The sequence below is a fragment of the Nicotiana tomentosiformis genome, chromosome 2 (assembly GCF_000390325.3).
Source record: "Nicotiana tomentosiformis chromosome 2, ASM39032v3, whole genome shotgun sequence".
Lineage (NCBI taxonomy): Eukaryota > Viridiplantae > Streptophyta > Magnoliopsida > Solanales > Solanaceae > Nicotiana > Nicotiana tomentosiformis.
Window position 1 is genome coordinate 43,855,259 of NC_090813.1, and position 23,019 is coordinate 43,878,277.

The following is a 23,019-nucleotide window of genomic DNA, read 5'->3' on the forward strand; positions in this document are numbered from 1 at the left end:
AAACATTTTTCAAGAGGACCGCCATATGTTCTTTTGTACAAGTCGTTATTAAGGAGGCTATATCTGGCCGCTTGCATTGTTAGATTTTTAACTTCCTTTTTGTCGTTTGGGAGGTGCCATCCTACAAGTAGGTAATAATACAATTGCACTAGTCCCAAGTTAAACTTGCAGATTTTACCTTTATTTTGTCTAGTGACGAGTTGAGGAGATGGACTACACTTTTATCCCCGGTCGTGATGTTTCTGGTGGCGGCGACCAATTTGGCAAGGCGATCTGCTTCAACGTTCTGAGCTCATGGGATCATGTCAAGCTAGCATTCGTCAAATTTGGGCAGCAACTTATATATCTCCGCTTGATATTTTTACAACCTTTGTTCTTTGATTTGGTAAGTCCCTATAACTTGGTTGACCATGAGTTGAGAATCACAATGGAGTCTCAGCCGCTTTGCCCTACAATAACGGCCTCATACTCGTCCTTGTTGTTAGTCATATCCGGACACCTTATGGATTATCAAATTACTTCGCCGGTAGGGACCTCTTGTACGATTCCCAATCCAAAAGCATTGGATACGCCGTCGGTGTACAGGACCCAGAGGTCTTGTGTTTGAAGAGAAGCTTGAGCGACTTCCTTCTCGACCTCTGACATTACATTTGCGCTAAAGTCTACGACAAAGTCGGCGAGAACTTGTGACTTTATCGTTGTTCGAGGCTGGTATGTGATGCCGTGCTCACTTAGCTCGATGGCCTATTTGGCCAGTCTCCCTGACAGCTCGGGTTTATGTAAAATTGTTCTTAATGGAAAAGTGGTAACAACCGAGATAAGGTGGTGACGAGTGCAAAACACCACTTAAATTATGCTCGCTAATCAAATATAGTATAGTATAATATTGTATCCACAAGGTTTGGCTTTAAACATTATTCTCGTAGTTTCTAGCATGATTGCTATCCAAGATGATCAACAATTGAGATTTATATGATTTATAACTAAAATTAACTAAGATCTAAAGTTATTGACTAATGACAATTGAAACAAGGATAAGCAAGGAAGTTATCAGTGGGAGAAAATAAGGATTGATAGGATATACAACAACAACAACAACATAGCAGTAATATCCCACATCGTGGGGTCTGGGGAGGGTAGTGTGTACGCAGACCTTACCCCTACCTTGTGAGGATAGAGAGGCTGTTTCCAATAAACCTTCGACTTAGGAAAGCATAAGCACCACATTAATGAAAATATAGACAAGAAGGGACAGTACCAAGAAGCCATATAAAAGCAGAATAAAAACAACCAGATAGTAAGGTGATCAACAATGAAAGAAACAACAGTTAGTCATAAAAAGCTACTATCAACAGAAAGTGAGATTGCATGCCAATACTACTGTTATGAACACTCTAGACTACCTACTTTACTACCCTAATCCTCGACCTCCATACCTTTCTATCAAGGGTCATGTCCTCGGTCAGCTGAAGCTGCTCCATGTCTTGCCTAATCACATCTCCCTACCTCTTCTTTGGCCTACCTATACCTCTCCGTAGGCCCTCCAATATCAACCTCTCACACCTCCTCACTGGGGCGTCTGTGCTCCTCCTCCTCACATGACCAAACCACCTAAGTCGCGCTTCTCGCATCTTGTCCTCAATAGGGGCCACACCCACCTTGTCGCAAATAACCTCATTTTTTATCCTATATAACCTGATGTGCTTGTACATCCATCTCAACATCCTCATCTCTGCTACCTTTATCTTCTGGACATGAGCGATCTTGACTGGCCAACACTCAGCCCCATACAACATTGTTGGTCTGACTACCACTTTGTAAAACTTACCCTTAAGTTTCGGTGGCACCTTCTTATCATACAAAACACTAGAAGCGAGTCTCCATTTCATCTATCCCGCCCCAATGCAACGTGTGACAGCTTCATCAATCTCCCCATCCCCCTGAATAATAGACCCAAGGTACTTAAAAATCCCTCTCCTAATGATGACCTGCGAGTCCAGCCTCACCTCCCTTTCCCCTCCTTGAGTCTCGCCACTGAACTTACACTCAAAGTATTCTATCTTGGTCCTGCTCAACTTGAAACCTTTAGATTCCAGGGTCTGTTTCCATACCTCTAATTGCGCATTCACACCATCTCGTGTCTTGTCAATCAATACAATATCATCTGCAAATAGCATGCACCACGACACCTCCCCTTGGATGTGGCATATCAGTACGTCCATCACCAGAGCAAACAAAAAAGGGCTGAGTGCCGACCCCTGATTCAACCCCATCATCACCGTAAAATGGTCCGAGTCCCCACCCACCATCCTTACTCGGGTCTTTACTCCATTATATATGTCCTTAATCAACCTAACATAGGCAACATGTACACCTCTAGCCTCCAAACATCTTCACAAAACCTCCCTCAGAACTTTATCGTACGCCTTTTCCAAGTCGATGAACATCATATGCAAGTCCTTCTTTCTCTCCCTATACTGCTCCATCAATATCCTAACAAGATGGATGGCTTCTGTAGTCGAACGCCCCGGGATAAACCCAAACTGGTTCTCAGAAATAGACACACTCCTCCTTACCCTTAGCTCTACCACTTTCTCCCAGACTTTCATAGTATGGCTAAGCAGTTTGATACCCCGATAGTTATTGCAATTTTAGATATCACCCTTGTTCTTGTATACATGAACCATCGTGCTTCGCCTCCACTTTTCAAGTATCTTCTTTGTTCTAAAAATGACATTAAATAACCTATTGAGCCACTCCAAGCCTGCCTTGCCTGCACTCTTCCAAAACTCCACCGGGAATTCATCTGGCCCGGTCGCTTTACCCTTGCTCATCTTACGCATATCCCCCTCAACTTTATCAACTCTAATCCGCCTATAATACCCAAAGTCACAACGACTCCCGGAGAGTTCCAAATCACCCAGGACAATGTTCCTGTCCCCCTCCTCATTCAAGAGACTATGGAAGTAGGTCTGCTATCTCCGACGGATAAGCCCCTCATCCAACAAAACTCTACCTTTTTCGTCCTTGATGCACTTCACTTGGTCCAAGTCCCGCACCTTCCTTTCTTGCGCCTTGGCTAACCTGAACAACCTCTTATCCCCACATCGGCCCTCGAGTTCCTCATACTAACGACTAAAAACTGCAGTCTTGGCCGCTGTAACTGCTAACTTTGCCTCTTTCTTAGCCAATTTATAATGCTCCCTATTCGCCCTCTTCTCCTCCTCATCTACACTTTCCACTAGCTTCAGATACACTGCTTTCTTGGTTTCCACTTTTCATTTCACCTCTCCATTCCACCACCAGTCTCCTTTGTGACCACCAGAGTAACCCTTTGAGACCCCTAATACTTCTCTCGCAGCTTCCCTAATGCATTGCGCAGTCGTGGTCCACATAGCGCTTGCGTCCCCACTACTTCTCCAAGCCCCCATAGTCACCATCTTGGCCCCCAACTCCTGGGCTTTAGCTTCCGTCAAGGATCTCCACTTGATCCTACGTTGGATATACATCACCCTCTTCCTCCTCTTCCTCGTGATCTCAAGGTCCATGACTACGAGCCTATGGAGGGTCGAGAGGTTCTCACTCGGGATGACTTTGCAATCAGTGCAAAGACCTCTATCGGACTTCCTGCAGAGTAAATAATCAATCTAAGTCTCGGCCACCGAACTCCGAAAGGTGACCAAGTGCTCCCTCTTCTTTGGGAAACGCAAGTTTGCTATCACCAAATCAAATGCTCTAGCAAAGTCCAGCAAAGACATTCCTCATTCGTTTCTATCTCCAAAACCGAAGCCACTATGCACATTATCATACCCCCAGACGACGCTCCAATATGGCTGTTGAAATCTCCTCATATGAAAAGCTTCTCGGTATATGGGATACCACGTACCATCTCATCCAAATTCTCCCAGAAACGCCTCTTGACTTTCTCATCGAAGCCTGCTTGGGGTGTGTACGCACTGATTATGTTCAAAGTAAAACCTCCAACAACTAGTTTAATAGTCAATCACTAGTTCACGAAGGTCCTTATCAACCAAGATACCTACCCCATTCCTGCCCCCACCCTCCCATAATACCAAAGTTTGAAATTGCCCACATCACGTGCCTTATCTCCTACCCACCTAGTCTCATGTACACAAGCTATATTAATTTTCCTTTTTTCGAGAATCTTCGCTAACTCTACAGATTTTCCAATCAAAGTTCTTATGTTCCAAGACCCCACTCTAAGCCTAGTATCTCCCTTAGCCCTCTTACCTCCTTACCCCCCGCACCCCCTCCCTCGCGCTGGCACCTCCGAGGACAAGACCTTACCATACGCAAGATCTATCCCGAAAACAAGGGACAAAAATAAAATGAATTACTGAAAAATAATCTACCACTAAAGGTCGCAAAACGGGTGAAGAAATAAAATAAAAGAACTAACGGGAACTATAATCTACAACTGAAGGTCAGACAAACAGGTGAAGAAATAAAACAAGGGGACTAAAGGAATTATAGTCTACAACTAACAGATAACAAAATAAGTGAAGAAATACAATACAAGAGCTAAAGGGGGATATAATCTACAACTAAAGATCCCAAGGATATATGAAATAAAGATTAAGAATAAAGATATAAACAGGTAGATAACAATATAAACAAGTAGGCAAAGCTATCACTAATGCAATTAAATTGACAATGCTAGAGCAAATACTAACTAAAGATTCAAGAACAAAATAGGCAGGCAATGGGATACAATTACGCTAAAATATCAAACTATTAAAATATCAAGACAAGAGAGGAACAATAGAACTTGGATTACAGCAAGTAGGGGTGTCAATGGTTCGGTTCGTCCGGTTAATTTATAAAATTGATACCATACCAATTTTTTCGTTATTCTATTATGTATAACCAAAATTAGACTTTTCGAAACCGTCCCAATCATGTCGGTTTCTAATCGGTATCGGTACGGTTCGGTTAATTTTCAGTATTTTTTTAAATAACATGTAAAATTCATCAGTGGAAGTAGAATGCAATAACATACGTTCTTTTATAGGACTTAGCAAAACTCTCTAGACATTTTTACTATTTAAAGATTGATGAATTAAAAAAAATAAAAGATGTCTATAGTATAGATCCATCAACTATTCTACAACAATGTAAAAGAAACCAAGCAAATGCAAAAAAAATATAAATCACATGAGTGGAAATATATTAACCAAGCTGAGACTCAATAATAAAGTATATAGAAGATTAAATATTCAAAAAGATAAATCTAAATTATATAAAAGGAAACATATTCAATAAATTATAGTTTGCTACTCATTATCGCTAGAATACTTTGTGTCTTGCTAATAAAGATACTTGAAATAACTTAGTTTAAGTAGATGTAGCATAATAGGTTTTAGGAATTAGTATTTTGAGTTTAATTATTTGTTGGCTTGTAATAGTTTGCATAATTCCAAGGCCCAAAGAAAAATTTAATGCATTATTATTTTTAAACTTACTAGATAAATATATTTTTCACATATAAAATTTATTTGGTACGGTTCGGTATTTTTTCGGTTTATTTTTATAAAATAAAAAACCTACCCTAATTATCGGTGCGATTATAGATTTATATAAAAACCTCCGGTTTCTTAAAAAGAAACCTGAAAATAGGTTCGGTCGATTTAGTCAGTTTTTGAATATCCATTGACAACCCTAGTAGCAAGGAGGAGTGTAATCCAATCGCAGAGTGATTCTTGTCTTCTTCAAGATGACGAAGAAAATGGCAGTCTTTTTTGATTCTTTGATGTTGAACAAGAACCAAAGGTAAAAGAAAATTCAGGTGTCCATAATCTTCGAGATAATTTCGCCCAACTTCGAGTTACAGTGAAGGACTGAAGATGAAGTAGTTATCGGTGAGCAGCAGGGGAGGGGGGTCTCAAAAATCAGAAGAACTTGGTAGTGGGTATTTGCAAGATTATGAACAATTCAAAGAAATCCCGAAGATGCACCAACTGAGCTTGAACTGGATCCTTTGGGTATCCGAATTGCAAGGTTTTGAATCGCCGATATGGCAATTGCGCAGAGAGAGAGAGACTAAAGTGAGAGAAGCTGTTCTCGTTTACTTGCTGATGAGGCTAAAACAGGGATTGATAGGATATGTGTAAGATAATTATTGGGGATCTAACTCTAGATAATTCACTTCTAATGTTTAAGTGAGTCTTTCGAATACACTCAATTATTAGTTCAATTGTTCAGCTAAAACTCCTCTCTCGATTAGGTCTTAACTTCATGAGACTAACCAATTTAAGCACGTGAAGATATGCACGAATGCATAGTGGATTAGTCTTTAGTAAAATCTCTTTAGATTATTCTCCTAACTAGGTTTAATCAATGATTCAACTAGCCTCTTTCGATTATTTAGAAGAATTAATGAACTCAACCAACAATATAAGGCAAAGATATCACAAATTATACCTCTCTCGATTACCTGAACAAGTGAATATAGATGCAACAGTTAAATCATCCAAAACGCTTCAATACATAAACCTAGAGTTATAATCCATAAACGATCATCAATACACCAAATCTATCAAACGCTAAAGAGAACTACTCCATAGATATGGCACAATTCATCACAAATAAAGTTAAAGTATAGGAAAACAAAAATTCGATCCTAACTCGGGTCTTGAGTGAGGAAGGAATGATGAAATCCTTGTGCTTGTGTTCTTCCAACTCCTCCTTAGCCTCCTTAAGTCGAATATGTGTCAAAAGTCCAGAAAACGGCATTTTCCATGTATTTATACCAAGTAGGGTCGGGCCCAGATGAAATTACCTTCTCATAGCCGAAATTGGATTTTCACTCTGTAAACTTGCACAGGCGCACCACATGGGGCGATGCGCCATGCGGGGCATTAGTGGGGAAATCCAGAGAGCTAGTTCTGATAGGCAGTAGAGAATTGCACAGCCGCGACAGTGAGGATTTTTCAGAGTATAGAATTTTCTTGCATTTTGACGTCCAGACTTGGTCCTCGACACCCGACACGATCCCGACTTAATCCCTTGGGGTTGTACTCATACTTCAAAGCTCCAAATCACTCGAATTCATTCTGTAACATCTACATAGCTCAGAATCACTCCTGCAAGGCATAAAACACACAATAAGTGCAAGTCACTATCAATTAAAGCTCAACCAAAGTAAAGTGCAGTGAATTAGAGTGAAATAAGTGACTAAAATACGAGATTATAGCCTACCATCAACATGCCACACTTAAACCATTGCTCATCCTCGAGCAATCAAACTACACTTCACATAGGCACGACCGTTTTAAACAACTCTCATAACTCATCACACCAAGAATATTTAAAATAGATTAAGCACAATAACGTAACATCCTCGCCTCAAGAATTGACTCAAAATCACCACGCATTATTTATAACCCGCTCACTTACTCTAACATAGAGGTCAAGCATTACCTTTCCTTCATGAATCAAGTGCCCTCATATCACAATAGAGAGTAGTTCCGCACAAAATAAAATTTAAGTACAATTAGGAACTCAAAATAGAATGGATTCACTCACTCTCAGAAATAACATTCATATGCCACAAAAGATGTACCATAGGCTTGACCATAGTGTACTGCTATACTAATTGAGCTCATTCAGTCAAGGATCAAATAGGACTTTAATTGGTTATAATGTAGGCTGCGGAATGGGTAGGATAAATTTAGATAAGAGAGTGACTATACCTCTCTGAGCACTTTTATACATACATTTCATTGTTCAAAACCCCACACTTATGTCAAACCAAAACTCCACCTTCACATCAATATACATTAACTCCCTATTTCTTTAAGCACAATTAAATGAAGTTACCACTATCTAGAGGCATTTTTCACAATCATACACTTATTATTTCTTTCTTTTTCAATTCAAGTGGCTCTTTCTTTTTCAAAACATTGCACCTTTCCCCTTATTTCAATAGTTCCACTCAAAAGCCAAACCAAGCACCCCACACTTCAGCTTTTAAAAGTTAATAACAAATTCAAGTGCTCACGAGAGGTACAAGGTTCAAATAGATGGTCAATTCAAATAATTGGGTAAGGCTCGTAATGTGATTGCCAACGAAACAAGATTACATGCTTAGAGGGGTTAACTAAGATACATAACAATTAGGTGGGCAAAAGCATATAACTGGCTCAACAAAGAAATGCCTATATCACTTCCAAGACTGAACAAAACTACTATTTCGCTTTGCACACACACGAGGCAAGTTATAGACATCAAATACAATGTACAAAATAATACAAGACCTCTCACACACATGGCACATAACTCGCTCAAGATTGGACTATCAAAATACTCCAGTCAAAGCAGTTAAGCAAAGTCAAGATCAAACAATTTAAGGTACTTATACAAGAGTCAAAAACTGAGCCTAAGCGTCACAACTAAAACACTTACTCTATTCTTAAGGTATAATAAAGTTAAGAGATATTGCCTTTCAATTCAAATCACATCATAAGGTTTCCTACCACTAATAAAAATAAAAACTAACTACAGCCGGTTCAAACAAAACCCTTGGAAAAGAACCGCGGCACAAAGAAAAATCAAGGAGAAATTATTACACTACCTAACAAAAGAAAATCTTTTTGTCTTTTTCTTTCGACTTTAATCCCTCAAGAAACTAGTCGATGATATCCATCGTCGGTAAAAATTAAAAATTTTAAAATTTTTATATATTTGTTTTCAATCTCTAACTACTAAAACTAAGGAAACAGGGAAATAATATACATACATACAACATATCCTCCATCCCACACTTTAAGTTATCGCATGTCCCCATTGCACACAATTAAAAAGCATAAGGTAACAGAAACTTCCTTGAATTTTTCTTCTTTTCCGAGAACTTATGAACTCCACCCTTAATTCTGAATTCATTCCTCGCTTCCGCTCCTTGGGATTCTTTATGGAGCTCATTAAGAACAATTCTTCTGAGGATACCTGTAATACCTGCTCTTTTATTTCTTTCTTGTTCTCATCTTGAGTGGTGAATTGCTCGTTCATGATGATCCTTAACTTGTTTCTGCATTCTTTCACAGGATCAAACCATATATATTCCTGTAAATCCCCAAAAATAAAATCCACATGATCAAGGTTAGAATAAGAAAATAAAGAAGAAAGTCAAGTGAATATTCCTCTGGTATGTCCGAGACCATTTGTTTCTCATTCTCTTCTGCTAAAGGTTGCAACTATGGAAAGCTAGATGAGGGTTTGAACTCTTCTCCTGTTGCTTCACATTCAACCACAACCTTATTTTTGATCATCTTAGTTGAATCAGAGTCCACTTCTATCGTGGAGATCTCCCGTTGTAGACGCTCATACTCTTGGGTAGGCTCATTCTCGTAGGATATCTCCTCAATATATTCCCTATTACAATGCCCTGAGCTTTCTGCAAGTATACTTACTATTCGACTCACTTGTGTTGTTAGGTACTTAATGGCTTCATCATTTTTCATAAACCTTTCTTCAACACTATTCATGAACCTATACATAAGCGCTTCTAAACTACCATTCTCCTCCTGAGGTGGTTGTCTCACTTCCCTTTCATTCCAGTTATAATAAGGATATTCATCCCAACCTGTGTTATGATTGTGCCCATATAAGTCCTCATACCTTTACGGACTGGAAATAAAGTGAGACTGTTCAAAATACGAACCATAGAAAGAATACATACCTGCTTGACAGTCCACCAATAGATGATTTTCACCGCATTTAAAACACATAGCATACTGCTGATAATGTTCAACTGCCAACTCTTCAACCATTTTCCTAGGCTGGTTGTACTCCATCTTTAACAACAATTATAGTTCCATATCAAAAATATCTTCTTCAACTTGTCAGGTACTACAAAAACAGATCTTGAAAAGAAGTTAACTAACAAAGAAAATAAAATAAGAAATAAAAAGAAGCAATGAAAAGAAAAACTAATTCCCGAATTAGCGCCAAAAAATACTTTGAACACTATTGATTTCCAATCCCCGACAACGACACCAAAATTTGACGAGCGCAAAACACCACTTAAATTATGCTCGCTAATCAAATATAGTAGGCGTTTGGACATAAGAATTATAAAATTCGAAAAAATGGTAAAAAAAGTTTTTCAAGTGAAAATGGTATTTGAAATTTAGAGTTGTGTTTGGACATAAATTTCAGTTTGGGTTATTTTTGAAGTTTTGTGAGTGATTTGAGTGAAAATTTTGAAAAATAGCTTTTTGCAGTTTTTTAAATTTTCGAAAATTTTCAAAATGCATCTTCAAGTGAAAATTGAAAATTTTATAAACAAATGCTGATTTCGAAAAAAAGTGATTTTTTTTTGGAAAAATCTTCCATCAAATTTTATGTCCAAACGAGGCTCATAGTATAGTATAATATCCAATCCACAAGGATTGGATTTAAATAGTATTCTCATAGTTTCTAGCTTGATTGCTATCCAAGATGATCAACAATTGAGATTTATATGATTTTTAACTAAAATTAACTAAGATCTAAAGCTATTGACTAATGACAATTGAAACAAGGATAAGCAAGGAAGTTATCGGTGGGAGAAAATAGGGATTGATAGGATAGGTGTAAGATAATTATTTGGGATCTAACTCTAGATAATTCACTTCTAATGTTCAAGTGAGTCTTTCAAATTCACTCAATTATTAGTTCAAACGTTCAGCTAAAACTCCTCTCTCGATTAAGTCTTAACCTCACGAGATGAACCAATTTAAGCACATGAAGATATGCACGAATGCGCAGTGGATTGGTCATTAGAAAAATCTCTTTCGATTATTCTCCTAACTAGGTTTAAGCAATGATTCAACTAGCCTCGTTCAATTACTTAGAAGAATTAATGAACTCAACCAATAATATAATGCAAAGATATTACAAGTTATGCCTCTCTCGATTACACGAACAAATAAATATAGATGCAATAGTTAAATCATCCAAAAATGCTTCAATACATAAAATTAGAGTTATAATCCACAAACAATCATCAATAAACCAAATCCATCAAACACTAAAGAGAACTACTCCATAGATATGAAGCAATTCATCACAAATAAAGTTAAAGTATAGAAAAACATAAATTCGATCCAAACTCGGGTCTTGAGTGAGGAAGGAATGATGAAATCCTTGTGCTTTTGTTCTTCCAACTCCTCCTTATCCTCCTTAGGTCGAATATGTGTCAAAATTTCAGAAAATAATGTTTTCCATGTATTTATACCAAGTAGGGTCGGGCCCAGACGAAATCACCTTCTCCTAGCCAAAATTGGATTTTCACTCTGTAACAATTGCACAGGCGCGCCGCTTGGGGCGACGCGCCATGCAGGGCATTAGTGGGGAAATCCAGAGAGCTAGTTCTAATAGGGAACGGAGAATTGCACAGCCGTGGCGCCCCACGCGCCGTGGCAGTGAGGATTTCTCAGAGTACGGATGTTTCTTGCGTTTTGACGCCCAGACTTGGTCCTCGACCCCCGAACACGATCCCGGTTTAATCCCTTGCGCTTTCTCAGACTTCAAAGCTCCAAATCACTCAAATTCATTCCGTAACATCTACATAGCTCGGAATCACTCTTGCAAGGCATAAAACACACAATAACTGCAAAACAATATCAATTAAAGATCAACCCAAGTAAAGTGCAGTGAATTAGAGTGCAATAAGCGACTAAAATACGAGATTAAAGGAGATTATGTGCCTTTGAATTCTCGAACCAGGACTGCCTCAGTGCTACTTCGGAGACGGCGATATATACGAGTAGGTGTATCTCGAGTTCATTCTTTGAGAGTAAAGGTCATGATGATAGATACTCCTTCAGTTCTCGCAGTTCCTGCACAAACTCCGGTATACATTCGAGGCCGTTATCTTTGTTGAGTACGCCAAAAATTCTATGACATCTATCAGATGACCACGAGATAAATCTCGATAGGGTGGCGATTCGATCAGTCAATCTTTGGACTTGCTTCTTAGTAGTCAGTTGTTTAGGCATCCCTTCAATGACCTTGATTTGATTTGGGTTGACTTCAATTCCTCGCTGTGATACTAGGAAACCCAAAAATCTTTCCCGAGGCTACGTCGAACGTGTACTTTTTGGGCTTTAGTTTCATCCCATACTGTCTTAGTATGTCGAAAGCTTCCTTCAAGTGGTTGATATGGTCATCTTCCCTCATGGATTTGATTCGCATGTCATCGATATATACATCCATGGTCTTGCCAAGTTGATCTTTGAATATTTTTGTGACCAACATTTGATAGGTGGCCCCTGCGTTCTTCAATCCAAAAGGCATGACTCTGTAGCAATATGTTCCCCGGTGAGTGATGAACATGGTTTTCTCTTGGCCCTCTTCTTCCATGAGTATTTGGTTATAATCCAAGTACGCGTCTAAGAAACTTAGCAGCTCATGCCCATCTGTCGCGTTAATGAGTTGTTCGATAAGTGGCAATGAGAATGAATCTTTCGGGCATGCTTTGCTTAGGTCTGTGAAGTACACACACATCTTCCATTTCCCATTTTTCTTTTGGACCATTACCGCGTTGGCTATCCTTTTGGGTACTTCGATTCCCTGATGGAGCCGTTTGCTAATAGCTTCTCTACTTCCTCGTGGATGACATCGTTGATGGTGGGGTTGAACTTTCATCGGATCTGCCTTACTAGGGGATGGAAATGGTCGATGTTCAATTTGTGTATGGCGATCACTTTGGGGATACCTGGCATAGCTGCATGGCTGAAAGTGAATAAATCTGTGTTAGTTATTAAGAATTGACTAAATTTACATAGATCTCGAAGTTTGCATCCGATGTATGCCTTTTTGCTGGGGTCACAGTGGTCTAATTGATTGGGGTCGAGGTCCTCTATAGTTGATTCTATGGCTTCGATCGTTTCGTGGTCTATAATAACGTCCCTTGCTCCTTTTTGTGGCAACCTCGACCCTGCTGATTTCTATGCTTTTCCTTATCCTTTTTTTTTGTTGAGTTTTCATGCTATCCATGGCGATGCGGTAGCATTCCCAGGACGTGCACTATTCCCCTCGTATGCTGAATATTCCCCAAGGTGTTGGGAACTTGATCACTTGGTATAAGATAGGGGGGATGACTCTCATAGGATGTATCCATAGTCATCCTACTATGGCGTTGTACGTGGTGTCTTGGTCCATGATGTGGAACGTTGTCTCTAGAGTTATACCACCAGCAAGGACGGGGATTGTAATTTCTCCTGTTATTCATTCAACTGCATTGTTAAAACTGGTTAGTTGATGTAGCGTGGCACTATCTTGTCCTCGAGTCTCATCTGGGTGAGGACTCGGGGATGGATGCTGCACGCTCCACTCCCATTATCTACCATGATACGTTTAACATCAATATATAAAATTCATAAAGTAATGACTAGAGAATCATTGTAAGGGAAAGTCAAACCGTCGGCATCTGACTCGTCGAAGATGATGCTTTCTTCAAGTACGTCATACCGTTCATTGGTGATTGATATTTTGAGCTTGTGGGTGGTAATGAACTTGATGCCGTTGATGGAGGCGTCGTTGTTTCCACCAATAATCATATTGATGGTACGAGCTGGTGAGGGCGGCTTCGGTGGGTCTTGACATTCTCGACCCCTGGCGAAGGTGCTTCTTCCTTTGCCTCTCAGCATCTATTTGAGGTGCCCTTGCTGCAAGATGTTCACTACCTCTTGCCTTAGGGAGATACAATCTTCTGTTTTATGTCTGCGTTCCTAGTAATTCACAAAGAGTGTCGAATTTCCTGGTACTTATCATACTTCATCTTTGACGTTCACTTTACCTTCGTTCTGAGTTTCTCTAGAGCGTAGACTATTTTTGTAGGCAAAATACAAAAATTGTGAGCAGATAACAAAGAGGGAATGCCTTTCTCGTTCCTGTGAGTCCTCATCTTCGGCCTAGATGGGCCATCATCATAGTGAAAGGAATGGGGGGGGGGGGGGAGTGGGGCTGACACAAAGCTTATGTTGCTCCCTATTTGGCCGTGAGATTGGATGACCCCTTCTCATGTTTTCTCTTTGTTCTTTCCTGGACTCGGTTTGCACCAAGATGAGTCGCTGGGTTGGTTCGTTGAGGTCGTTATCATCTGCTCGGAATTCGGCACAATAAGCATTATGGATTTGATCCCAAGTGGTTAAATGGTACTTCATCAATCGGCTCAGTAGCATTTTGGTCGCTCTTGAACCCTCTCTACTCAACCCGTTATGAAAGGCTGCGACTGCCATCCCTTCAGACATATTTGGTAAGTTCATCCTTACCCTATTGAACCGGGCGAGGAAGTTCCTCAGTCCCTCTACTAGGGATTGCTTGATGGCGAAGATGTCGTTTACTCTCATTTCAGCTTTCTTGGATCTCGTGGTTTCTGTAGTCGTGCATGGAGCTTGCTTGTTGAACACATTTACTAGGGTATCGGTTAGCCATGCTTCGAGGAGCTTTTTTATGACAGGAGGCATCCTTTCTCCTTTAGACGTGGAAGCCCGTTTCCCATTTGGTTTGGTTGAGCTACAATGAGGGGGAGGCCATCTCTCGCACCTGGGGGAGGCAGTGGGTGTTACATCGTCGCCTAGTGTTTCGTAGCTCTCATTGATAGCATTCGTGAAATTACTGGGGACGTCACCCGTTGCCCTAGTTTCGTTTCCTTGATTATCTTCCATGGAAATTTCTATACGTGCAGAAAGGAGAAAAACTTTGTGGCTTGTTAGGTTAGCAAATAACGTGAGTTGTAGATCTAATGGAAACTAAAAGATTAGCTAAGAAATCCCCACAGTCTGCGCCAAACTGTTCGACCCAAAATTCAGATATAGGTTTAAACAGTTAAATTTACTAATAAAGTGAATTTAATCTTAGCGAATGTTAATATCTAAAAGATGTCTCAACCGATTTTGAGGCAAGATAACATGAGTATTATCTAAGTAGCAATAAATGGTGGCAATATGGTTATATTAAATGATCCAAAAATGAAGGAAATGGCATTAAATAACAATAAATAGCAATCAATGGCATTTAAGTAAATAAAAGCATGCGAGTCACCCGAAAAGCTTGAGATTCTTTGGTATTCCTTTTGATAATGATGAATGATTGATGAGCCTTTGAATTTGGGTTCTCCTTGGATCGTGGCAGAAAAGTTAGACCAGAATCTCAAGAAAAATGTATATTTTGTATGTGTATAATAAAGCAAGAATCCTCAGAGAATGTCAATATGTTGTCTTACAAATGAGTGTTCAATGTCCCCATCACTATGTTTCTTTCTATTTATAAGGGGACATATGCCACAAAACCGTAATAGTATAGATTCAGAGAATATTCACATGAATATTCTCTTTAAAGTCTTATCTAATACTAGCCGTTACTACTCCATTTAAGAAGAGTGCTCGTCCTCGATCTTGATCTCTGTTGATTCCTCGACCTAACCCTTCATCTCTCGTTAGATCACTTCGATCTTGAATTCACCTATTCTTGAAGTCATACTGATGACATGTGGAATCTCTCAAAAGCCCTCTTAATGCTGATATGGTCTAAACATAACTATGTTAATTTTTGGCCCATACAATACCGACCACTATCGGTCGGTAACTGTTGTACCATAATATCGAAATACAGTATCATCTGACACATTTTACATTTTTGACCGAACTCGGTCCGAATATGGTCAATATTTGACCAAAAGCTGGTCAAACTTGCTTATTATGTACGAAAACATGTTAAAATAAAATAAACTCCTCATTTCCTACCGATATCGGGCGGAATACTGAATTAATTTTTTCCCGCCCAGGTTCTGTTTTATTTTTTCATAAGTATAATTTTTCAAAAACATTTGATGAAGTTTCTGACCGATATTGGTCGAAATTAGTGGTCAAACATGGTCAAACGTTTATAGATTATTGTTATCTCTAATTTACATATATTTGACATCCTAAATTGTAATATTTTATATATATATACACACACATATATATGTAGATCTATATATACACAAACATACACACACATACACACACACACACACACACACACACACACACATATATATATATATATATATATATATATATATATATATATATATATATATTTATGTGTGTGTGTGTATGTGTGTATAAAATATTACAATTTGTGATGTTAAATCAATTAAATATTATATACATATATGTATGTCACGACCTGAAAGCCGTGATAGGCCGCGATGGCACCTAACGCCGCTGTTAGGCAAGCCCACAAGTGAACCTATTTAATTACCCCTTTTTAGCTTTTAAAACAAAAGTTATCTTTTTTTAAAAGAACGAAATAAGTAAGATCTCATGCAACCGTACACTCTTTTCTCAACAAAATACCAGCGTGAGAAATACATCATCTGTAATTATAGTAATGATAAGTACAACAGTACATAAATGCTAAAATCCCCCCAAATCCGGTACCACAAGTGCATGAGCAATCTAGAGAATATACAAACTAATACAACTATTGTCTGAACAGTAATAGACAGAAATAATAAACAAGGTAGAGGGAGACTCCGGTGCTGCAGATCGAATCAAGGCAAGCAACTCACCACTAAGTCTCCGTAGAAGTGCGGCTACACGCCCGTATGACCATTGGTAGTACCTGTCTCAATACCTGCAGATTCAGTGCTGAAGTGTTGCATGAGTATGAAAAATAATGCGTACCTAATAAGTATCTAGTCTAACCTCGAAGAAGTAGCGACGAAGGGTCGACTTGACACTCACTACTGGTCAAACAGTAATAAAAATACATAACGTAAACATGGTGAGTGTACAACAAGTAGCAACGGAGCAATAAAAAGTAATTACAGTAATTCAACACATGAGCCTATATCAAATCACTAAACATGTCATAACATGCCTTGAAGGCGCTAACTCAACTGTTATCAAAACAAATTCAGTCTCAAATATTAAGCACGAAGCTGCCGAGGCGAACGGCCCGATCCCATAAGAATAATGGTACTCAGTACTGCCGAGGCGAATGACCCGATCCCGTAAGAGTAGTTTATTATACTGCTGAGGCAATCGTCCCGATTCCATAAGAGTAATTTATTACACTGCCGAGGTGAACGATTCGATTCCATAAGAGTAATTTATTAGAATGCCGAGGCGAATGACTCGATAAGAGTAGACAAATTTACCGCGCTCGTGGAAGCACATGCGAGTAAAGAAGACAAGGATCCATAATTTATCAAATATTTCCCAATTTTTCCAAAGTAAGAGGCTAAGTCGGTATCTCTATTCAAATCCTCAATCTCAGTCATAATCAAGAAAATTAATACATAGGATAGTTACAAATAGCACAATTAAAGGCATGTTGTGAATCTAAGTCTACCCGGAAATATCATGCATATAGGTACGTACGGACTCTCGTTACCTCGTGCGTACGTAGCTCCCCACAACAAGTAGCACACAACAATTAATACACTTAAGGGGATAAGTTCCCTCTTATAAGGTTAGGTAAGAGACTTACCTCACTTTCAAGTCCACTAACTGCCTCTTTAACCTCACTAGAGCTCCCCAAAAAAAGCCGAGCAATCCGATGCTAATCAAAAGTCGTATGAACTAATCAATAAGTGATCAAGAGTTCATAATTTAACCACTAGAGTAATTCACCACCCAATTTGGAAGGTTCCCAAAATTAATCCCCGAGCCCACGAGTCCGGATTCCGAAATCTTTTGCAAATAAATGTTACCCATAACCTCACAAATACAAATATATAATTTTTACTCAATTCCATAATAATTTTCGTGGTCTAATCCCATTTTCTTTTTATATCAAAAACTAGTTTTTTCAGCAACTACTAATATTTTCACATTTTACCCGTAAAAATCTACCCATAATCTATGTATTTAACTTACATCAGGTATAAATTACTCACCTTACAATGATTTATGAAAATCCCTCTCCAAGAAGCTCCAAATTCGGACCACACAAGTGAGAAATGGGAAAAATAAGCCTAAGTCCCGTCTTTAAATCAAGCCACTGCCCAATGATTCCTTCTTCGAGATCGCGATAGGGCTCTCGTGATCGTCAATGCAAAATGCCATGCCTAGAAAAAAATGCTCTTCACGAACGCTAGACCAAACTCGCGAACGCGAAGGCTTAGCTGACCTGCTCATCGTGAATGCGACGGCCTCAACACAAACGCGAAGGCCAGAGCACGACATGAAGGCCAGTAGCTTAGGGTATCGCGATTGCGTTCCCCTTCTCGTGAACGTGTAGGAAAAAATGCAACCCAGCCCTTTTCCTTCATCGCAAACGCGACTCCTTCTACGTGTTCGCGAAGAAGGAAACTAGAACAACAACAACAATTCTTTTTGACTTAGTTTTGGGTGGTCCGAAATTCACCCGAGCCACCCGGGACCCCGTCCAATTGCACCAACAAGTCCGTAAATATAATACAGACATGTTCGAACCCTTGGAACATATAAAACAATAGCGAATCTAAGAGTCCCATCCCAAAACCAAATTGAATCAACTTATGAACATCAAACTTTTCAACTAGCTCTGAACGCGTCGAATAATACTTAGACCACTCGGAATGACACCAAATTTTGCGTACAAGTCATAAATAACTATACGGATCTATTCCGGGTTCGGAATCTCAAACGAACCTTGATAACACCCAAACCTACTTCAAACCAAATTCAAAGAACTAAAAAACCTTCAATGCGTCAACTTTCAACATTAGGCTCCGAAATGCTCCCGGATTACTCGAAACTCGATTTGAACATACGCGTAAGTCGAAAATCATCATACGAACCTATTGGAACCATCAAATTCTAATTTTGAGGTCGTTTACTCAAAATGTTGACTCAAGTCAAACTGGGGCATCTTAGGCCACTATTAAGGAACTAAGTGTTCCGATGCCAACCAGAACCATTCCAAACCTAAACCAACCATCCCCGCAATTCATAAAATAGTAAAAGCACTTTATGGGAGTCTTAATTAGGGGAACGAGGATCTAGAAAGCAAAATGACTGGTCGGGTTGTTACATTCTACACCCCTTAAACAAATGTTTGTCCTCGAACGGGTCTAGAATCATACCTGGAGTGCTGAATAATTGTGGATATTTGCTCTGCATGTCCTCCTCTGCCTCCCAAGTCCCCTCCTCGACTAGTTGAACCCTCCATTGTACCTTTACCGTTAAAATCTTCTTGACCTCAACTGGCGAACCTGCCTGTCTACAATAGCAACTGGCTCCTCCTCATAACCCAAACTCTCATCTAGCTGAACCGTGCTATAATCTAACACATGCGACATGTCGGCATGGTACTTCCGGAGCATAGACACATGGAAGACTGGATGACCTTCCAATAGACTGGGAGGCTAGGCAAGCTCGTAAGCAACCTCCCCAACTCGCCTCAACACCTCAAATGGGCCAATAAACCTTGGACTCAGCTTGCCATTCTTTCCAAACCTCATGATACCCTTCATCAGTGAGACTTTCAAGAAAACCTTCTCGCCCACCATAAATGATAAATCGCGTGCCTTCTAATCTGTGTAACTCTTCTGTCTGGAATATGCTATGTGAAGTCGCCCCCTGAATCAACTTTACCTTCTCTATGGAATCCTTTACTAAATCCGTTCCATATAACCTAGCCTCACCAACCTCAAACCATCCGATGGACGAATGACATCGCCGACCATATAAGGCCTCAAATGGAGCCATCTTGATGCTGGACTGATAACTGTTGTTATAAGAAATCTCGGCCAATGTCAAGAATCTATCCCACTGTGCACCTACGTCAATAACACATGCCATGAGCATGTCCTCTAGAATATGAACTGTCCGCTCCGACTGCCCGTCGGTCTGCGGATGAAAGGCCGTGCTGAGCTCTACTCGGGTACCCAATTCGCTCTGTACTGCTCTCCAAAAATGCAAAGTGAACTGAGGGCCTATATCTGAAATGATGGAAATAGGCACACCATGCAATCAGACAATATCCTGAATGTAAATCTGGGCCAATCTCTTTGAAGAGTAAGTAGTCTCCACCGGAATAAAGTGTGCCGACTTGGTCAGCCTGTCGACAATGACCCAAATGACATCAAACATCCTCAACGTCCGCGACAACCCAAATACAAAGTCTATAGTAATGCGCTCCCACTTCCACTCTAGTATAACCATCTGCTGGAGTAGGCCACCTGACCTCTGGTGCTCATACTTAACCTGCTGGCAATTTAGACATCTTGCTACATACTCAGCTATGTCCTTCTTCATCCGCCGCCACCATTAATGCTGCCTCATGCCATGATACATCTTCGTAGCACCTGGATGAATAGAATACCGAGAACTGTGTGCCTCATCTAGAATTTTCTCCCTCAAGCCATCCACATTAGAAACACATAGGTGACCCTGGAGTCGCAGTACACCATCCTCACCGATAGTAACCTCATTGGCACCGCACTGTAGTACTATCTTTCTAAGAACCAACAAGTGCAGATCATCGTACTGACGAGCCTTGATCCGCTCAAGTAATGAATACTGAGTCACAACACATGCAAGAACTCGATTGGGCTATGAAATATCCAACATCACAAGTCTTTTAGGTAATGACTGAATGTCCAAAGCCAATGGCCTCTCCGCCGAAATGAATGCCAAACTACCCATAGTCTCGGCCTTTCTGCTCAAGGCATCCGCAACCACATTCACCTTGCCCAGATGGTAAAGGATGGGTATATCATAGTCCTTCAGCAACCTAAGCCACATGGGCTATCTCAAATTAAGGTCCCTTTGCTTAAACAAATGCTACAATCTATGATGATCGGGGTAAATCTCATAGGACACTCCGTAAAGATAATGCCTCAAGATCTAGAGAGCATTAACTATCGTGACCAACTCCAAATCATGTACAGGGTAATTATTCTCGTGGGGCTTCAGTTGACATGAAGCATATACAATAACTCGCCCCTCCTACATCAATACACAACCCAAGCCAACGCGTGAAGCATTGAAATACACGGTATACATCCCTGAACCGGAGGGCAACACTAACACCAGTGCTGTAGTCAAAGAGGTCTGGAGCTTATGAAAGCTCATTTCGCAATCATCGGGCCATCTGAACGAAGCACCCTTCTGGGTCAATCTAGTCAAAGGCTCTACAATAGACAAGAAACCCTCTACAAACCAACAATAATAACCTGCTAACCCCAAGAAACTCCTTATCTCGGTCGCTGTGGTAGGACGAGGCCAACTCTGGACTGCCTCGATCTTCCTGGGACCCACCTTAATACCCTCATGTGATACAGCATGCCCCAAGAAAGCCACAGAATCCAACCAAAACTCGCACTTAGAGGACTAAGCATATAACTTCTGTTCCCGTAAGGTCTAAGGCACTAACCTCAAATGCTGCTCGTGCTCCCCCATACTATGCATGTAGATCAATATGTCATCTATGAGGACAATGAAAAATGAGTCAAGATAAGGCCTGAACACCTGATTTATCAAATCCATAAATGCCACCGGAGTGTTGGTCAAGCCGAATGACATCACTAAAAACTCATAGTGCCCATACCCGGTCCGGAAAGCCGTCTTCGGTACATCCGAAGCACAAATCTTTAGCTGATGATACCCGAATCTCAAGTCGATCTTAAAGAACACCCTGGCACCCTGTAACTAGTCAAACAAGTCATCAATGTGTGCCAATAAGTACTTATTCATGTTGGTGACTTTGTTCAACTGGAAGTAATCAATGCACATCCGTATACTCCCATCCCCCTTCTTCACAAATAATAGGACACACTAGGTCTGATGAACCCATTCTCAAGCAACTCCTAAAACTCTCGTACCACCGCCACTGAATCCAACGCGGGCGTCTCTGTAGTAGTATCCCAAACAAAGGCCAAATAGGCCAAACAACCCTTCTTGACCATATGTCGAGCCTTTAAGAAAGAAATAACCCGGCTGGAAGTACCAACAGACGAACCCCTCCACTATAATTTAGGAAGCTCAGGCATTGTTAAGGTAACAATCTTGTCATAGCAATCAAGAATGGAATGGTACGGTGACAACAAATCCACGCTCAGGATAACCTCGAAAAGTCACCACACAGGACCGGTAGACCCCATCCATATTAGAAGAATCACCCACTGGCGTGGAAATGTATATATGAATAACCAAAGACTTGCAAGATACATCCAGATAAGTAGCAAATAGAGAAGAAACATAGGAATTTAGACCCTGGATCAAATATTACCAAGGCATCCCTACGGCAGATAGAAATAGTACCTGTGATCATTGCATTGGAGGCGACTGCCTCTAGCCTGGCAGGGAAAGCATAGAATCTAGCCGGAGCACCACCTAACTGGCCTCCTCCTCTAGGGCAAGCGCTACCCACCTGCCCTCCACCTCTGGCCGGGCGGACGGGTGGTGTGGTAGATAGTGTGGTAATCATGGGCCAATGGGACAAAATCTCTTCACGTGGCCAAACTCCTCGCACTTGAAACAACCCCTCGGAGTAGTGGACTGCTGACTTGAAGTCCGACCCCGATGGCCTGAATACCTACTGGAGAAACCCTGAATAGCCGATGGACGGTAAGTACTCTCTGGGATAGCACTGAAATAAGGTCGTGCTGGAGCTCTCCGAGCAAGCGGTGGTGCTAACTGCATGGGCCTGCTAGACTGGCCCCTCATGAACTGACCTCTGCCACCAGGTGGGGCACCACTAAATCCACCAAGCTACCGGGCTGCTTGTCCCTCGGTGCAACCTCTCCACTGCAGTTGCAAATATGCTCAATCCTTTGAGCTATATACATAACCTGATGAAAGTGAGTCCCCATCTCTGCCTCACGGGCCATAGAAACCTGAATCTCAGGGTGCAGACCTGTAATGAACCTCAACACCCTCTATGCATCTATGGGGAGTATAATAGATGCATGGCGAGACAAGTTAGTAAATCTTGCCTCATAGTCGGTCACAAACATATGACCCTCACAGAGTCGCTCAAACTGACCCGGAAGCTCCTGTCTCTCCGAAGGTGGAATGTATTTCTCCAAGAACA

At 40.5% G+C, this 23,019-nt stretch overlaps 2 protein-coding genes across 2 annotated transcripts; both read right to left on the reverse strand.

The window, feature by feature from the left end:
* Nucleotides 1–3,128: 3,128 nt before the first annotated feature.
* Nucleotides 3,129–3,548, reverse strand: LOC138904698 (uncharacterized). The gene is made up of 2 exons (XM_070193206.1): nucleotides 3,288–3,548; nucleotides 3,129–3,245 (listed from the first exon to the last, which is right to left on the reverse strand). Exons 1-2 carry the CDS (start codon nucleotides 3,546–3,548, stop codon nucleotides 3,129–3,131), a joined length of 378 nt encoding a protein of 125 aa, XP_070049307.1.
* Nucleotides 3,549–20,252: 16,704 nt separating this feature from the next.
* On the reverse strand, nucleotides 20,253–22,798 carry LOC138904699 (uncharacterized). The gene is made up of 2 exons (XM_070193207.1): nucleotides 22,661–22,798; nucleotides 20,253–20,537 (listed from the first exon to the last, which is right to left on the reverse strand). The coding sequence occupies exons 1-2, from the start codon at nucleotides 22,796–22,798 to the stop codon at nucleotides 20,253–20,255; spliced, it is 423 nt and encodes a 140-aa protein (XP_070049308.1).
* Between the last annotated feature and the right edge of the window lie 221 nt (nucleotides 22,799–23,019).

Coding starts and splice junctions, on each gene's coding strand:
- LOC138904698 (XM_070193206.1), bottom strand. CDS start 3,548: ATGGACCTTGAGATCACGAGGAAGAGGAGGAAGAGGGTGATGTATATC. Junction 3,246..3,287: donor ACTGGTGGTGGAATGGAGAG/GTGAAATGAAAA, acceptor GTGTATCTGAAG/CTAGTGGAAAGTGTAGATGA.
- LOC138904699 (XM_070193207.1), bottom strand. CDS start 22,798: ATGGGGACTCACTTTCATCAGGTTATGTATATAGCTCAAAGGATTGAG. Junction 20,538..22,660: donor TGCCCCACCTGGTGGCAGAG/GTCAGTTCATGA, acceptor GATATTTCATAG/CCCAATCGAGTTCTTGCATG.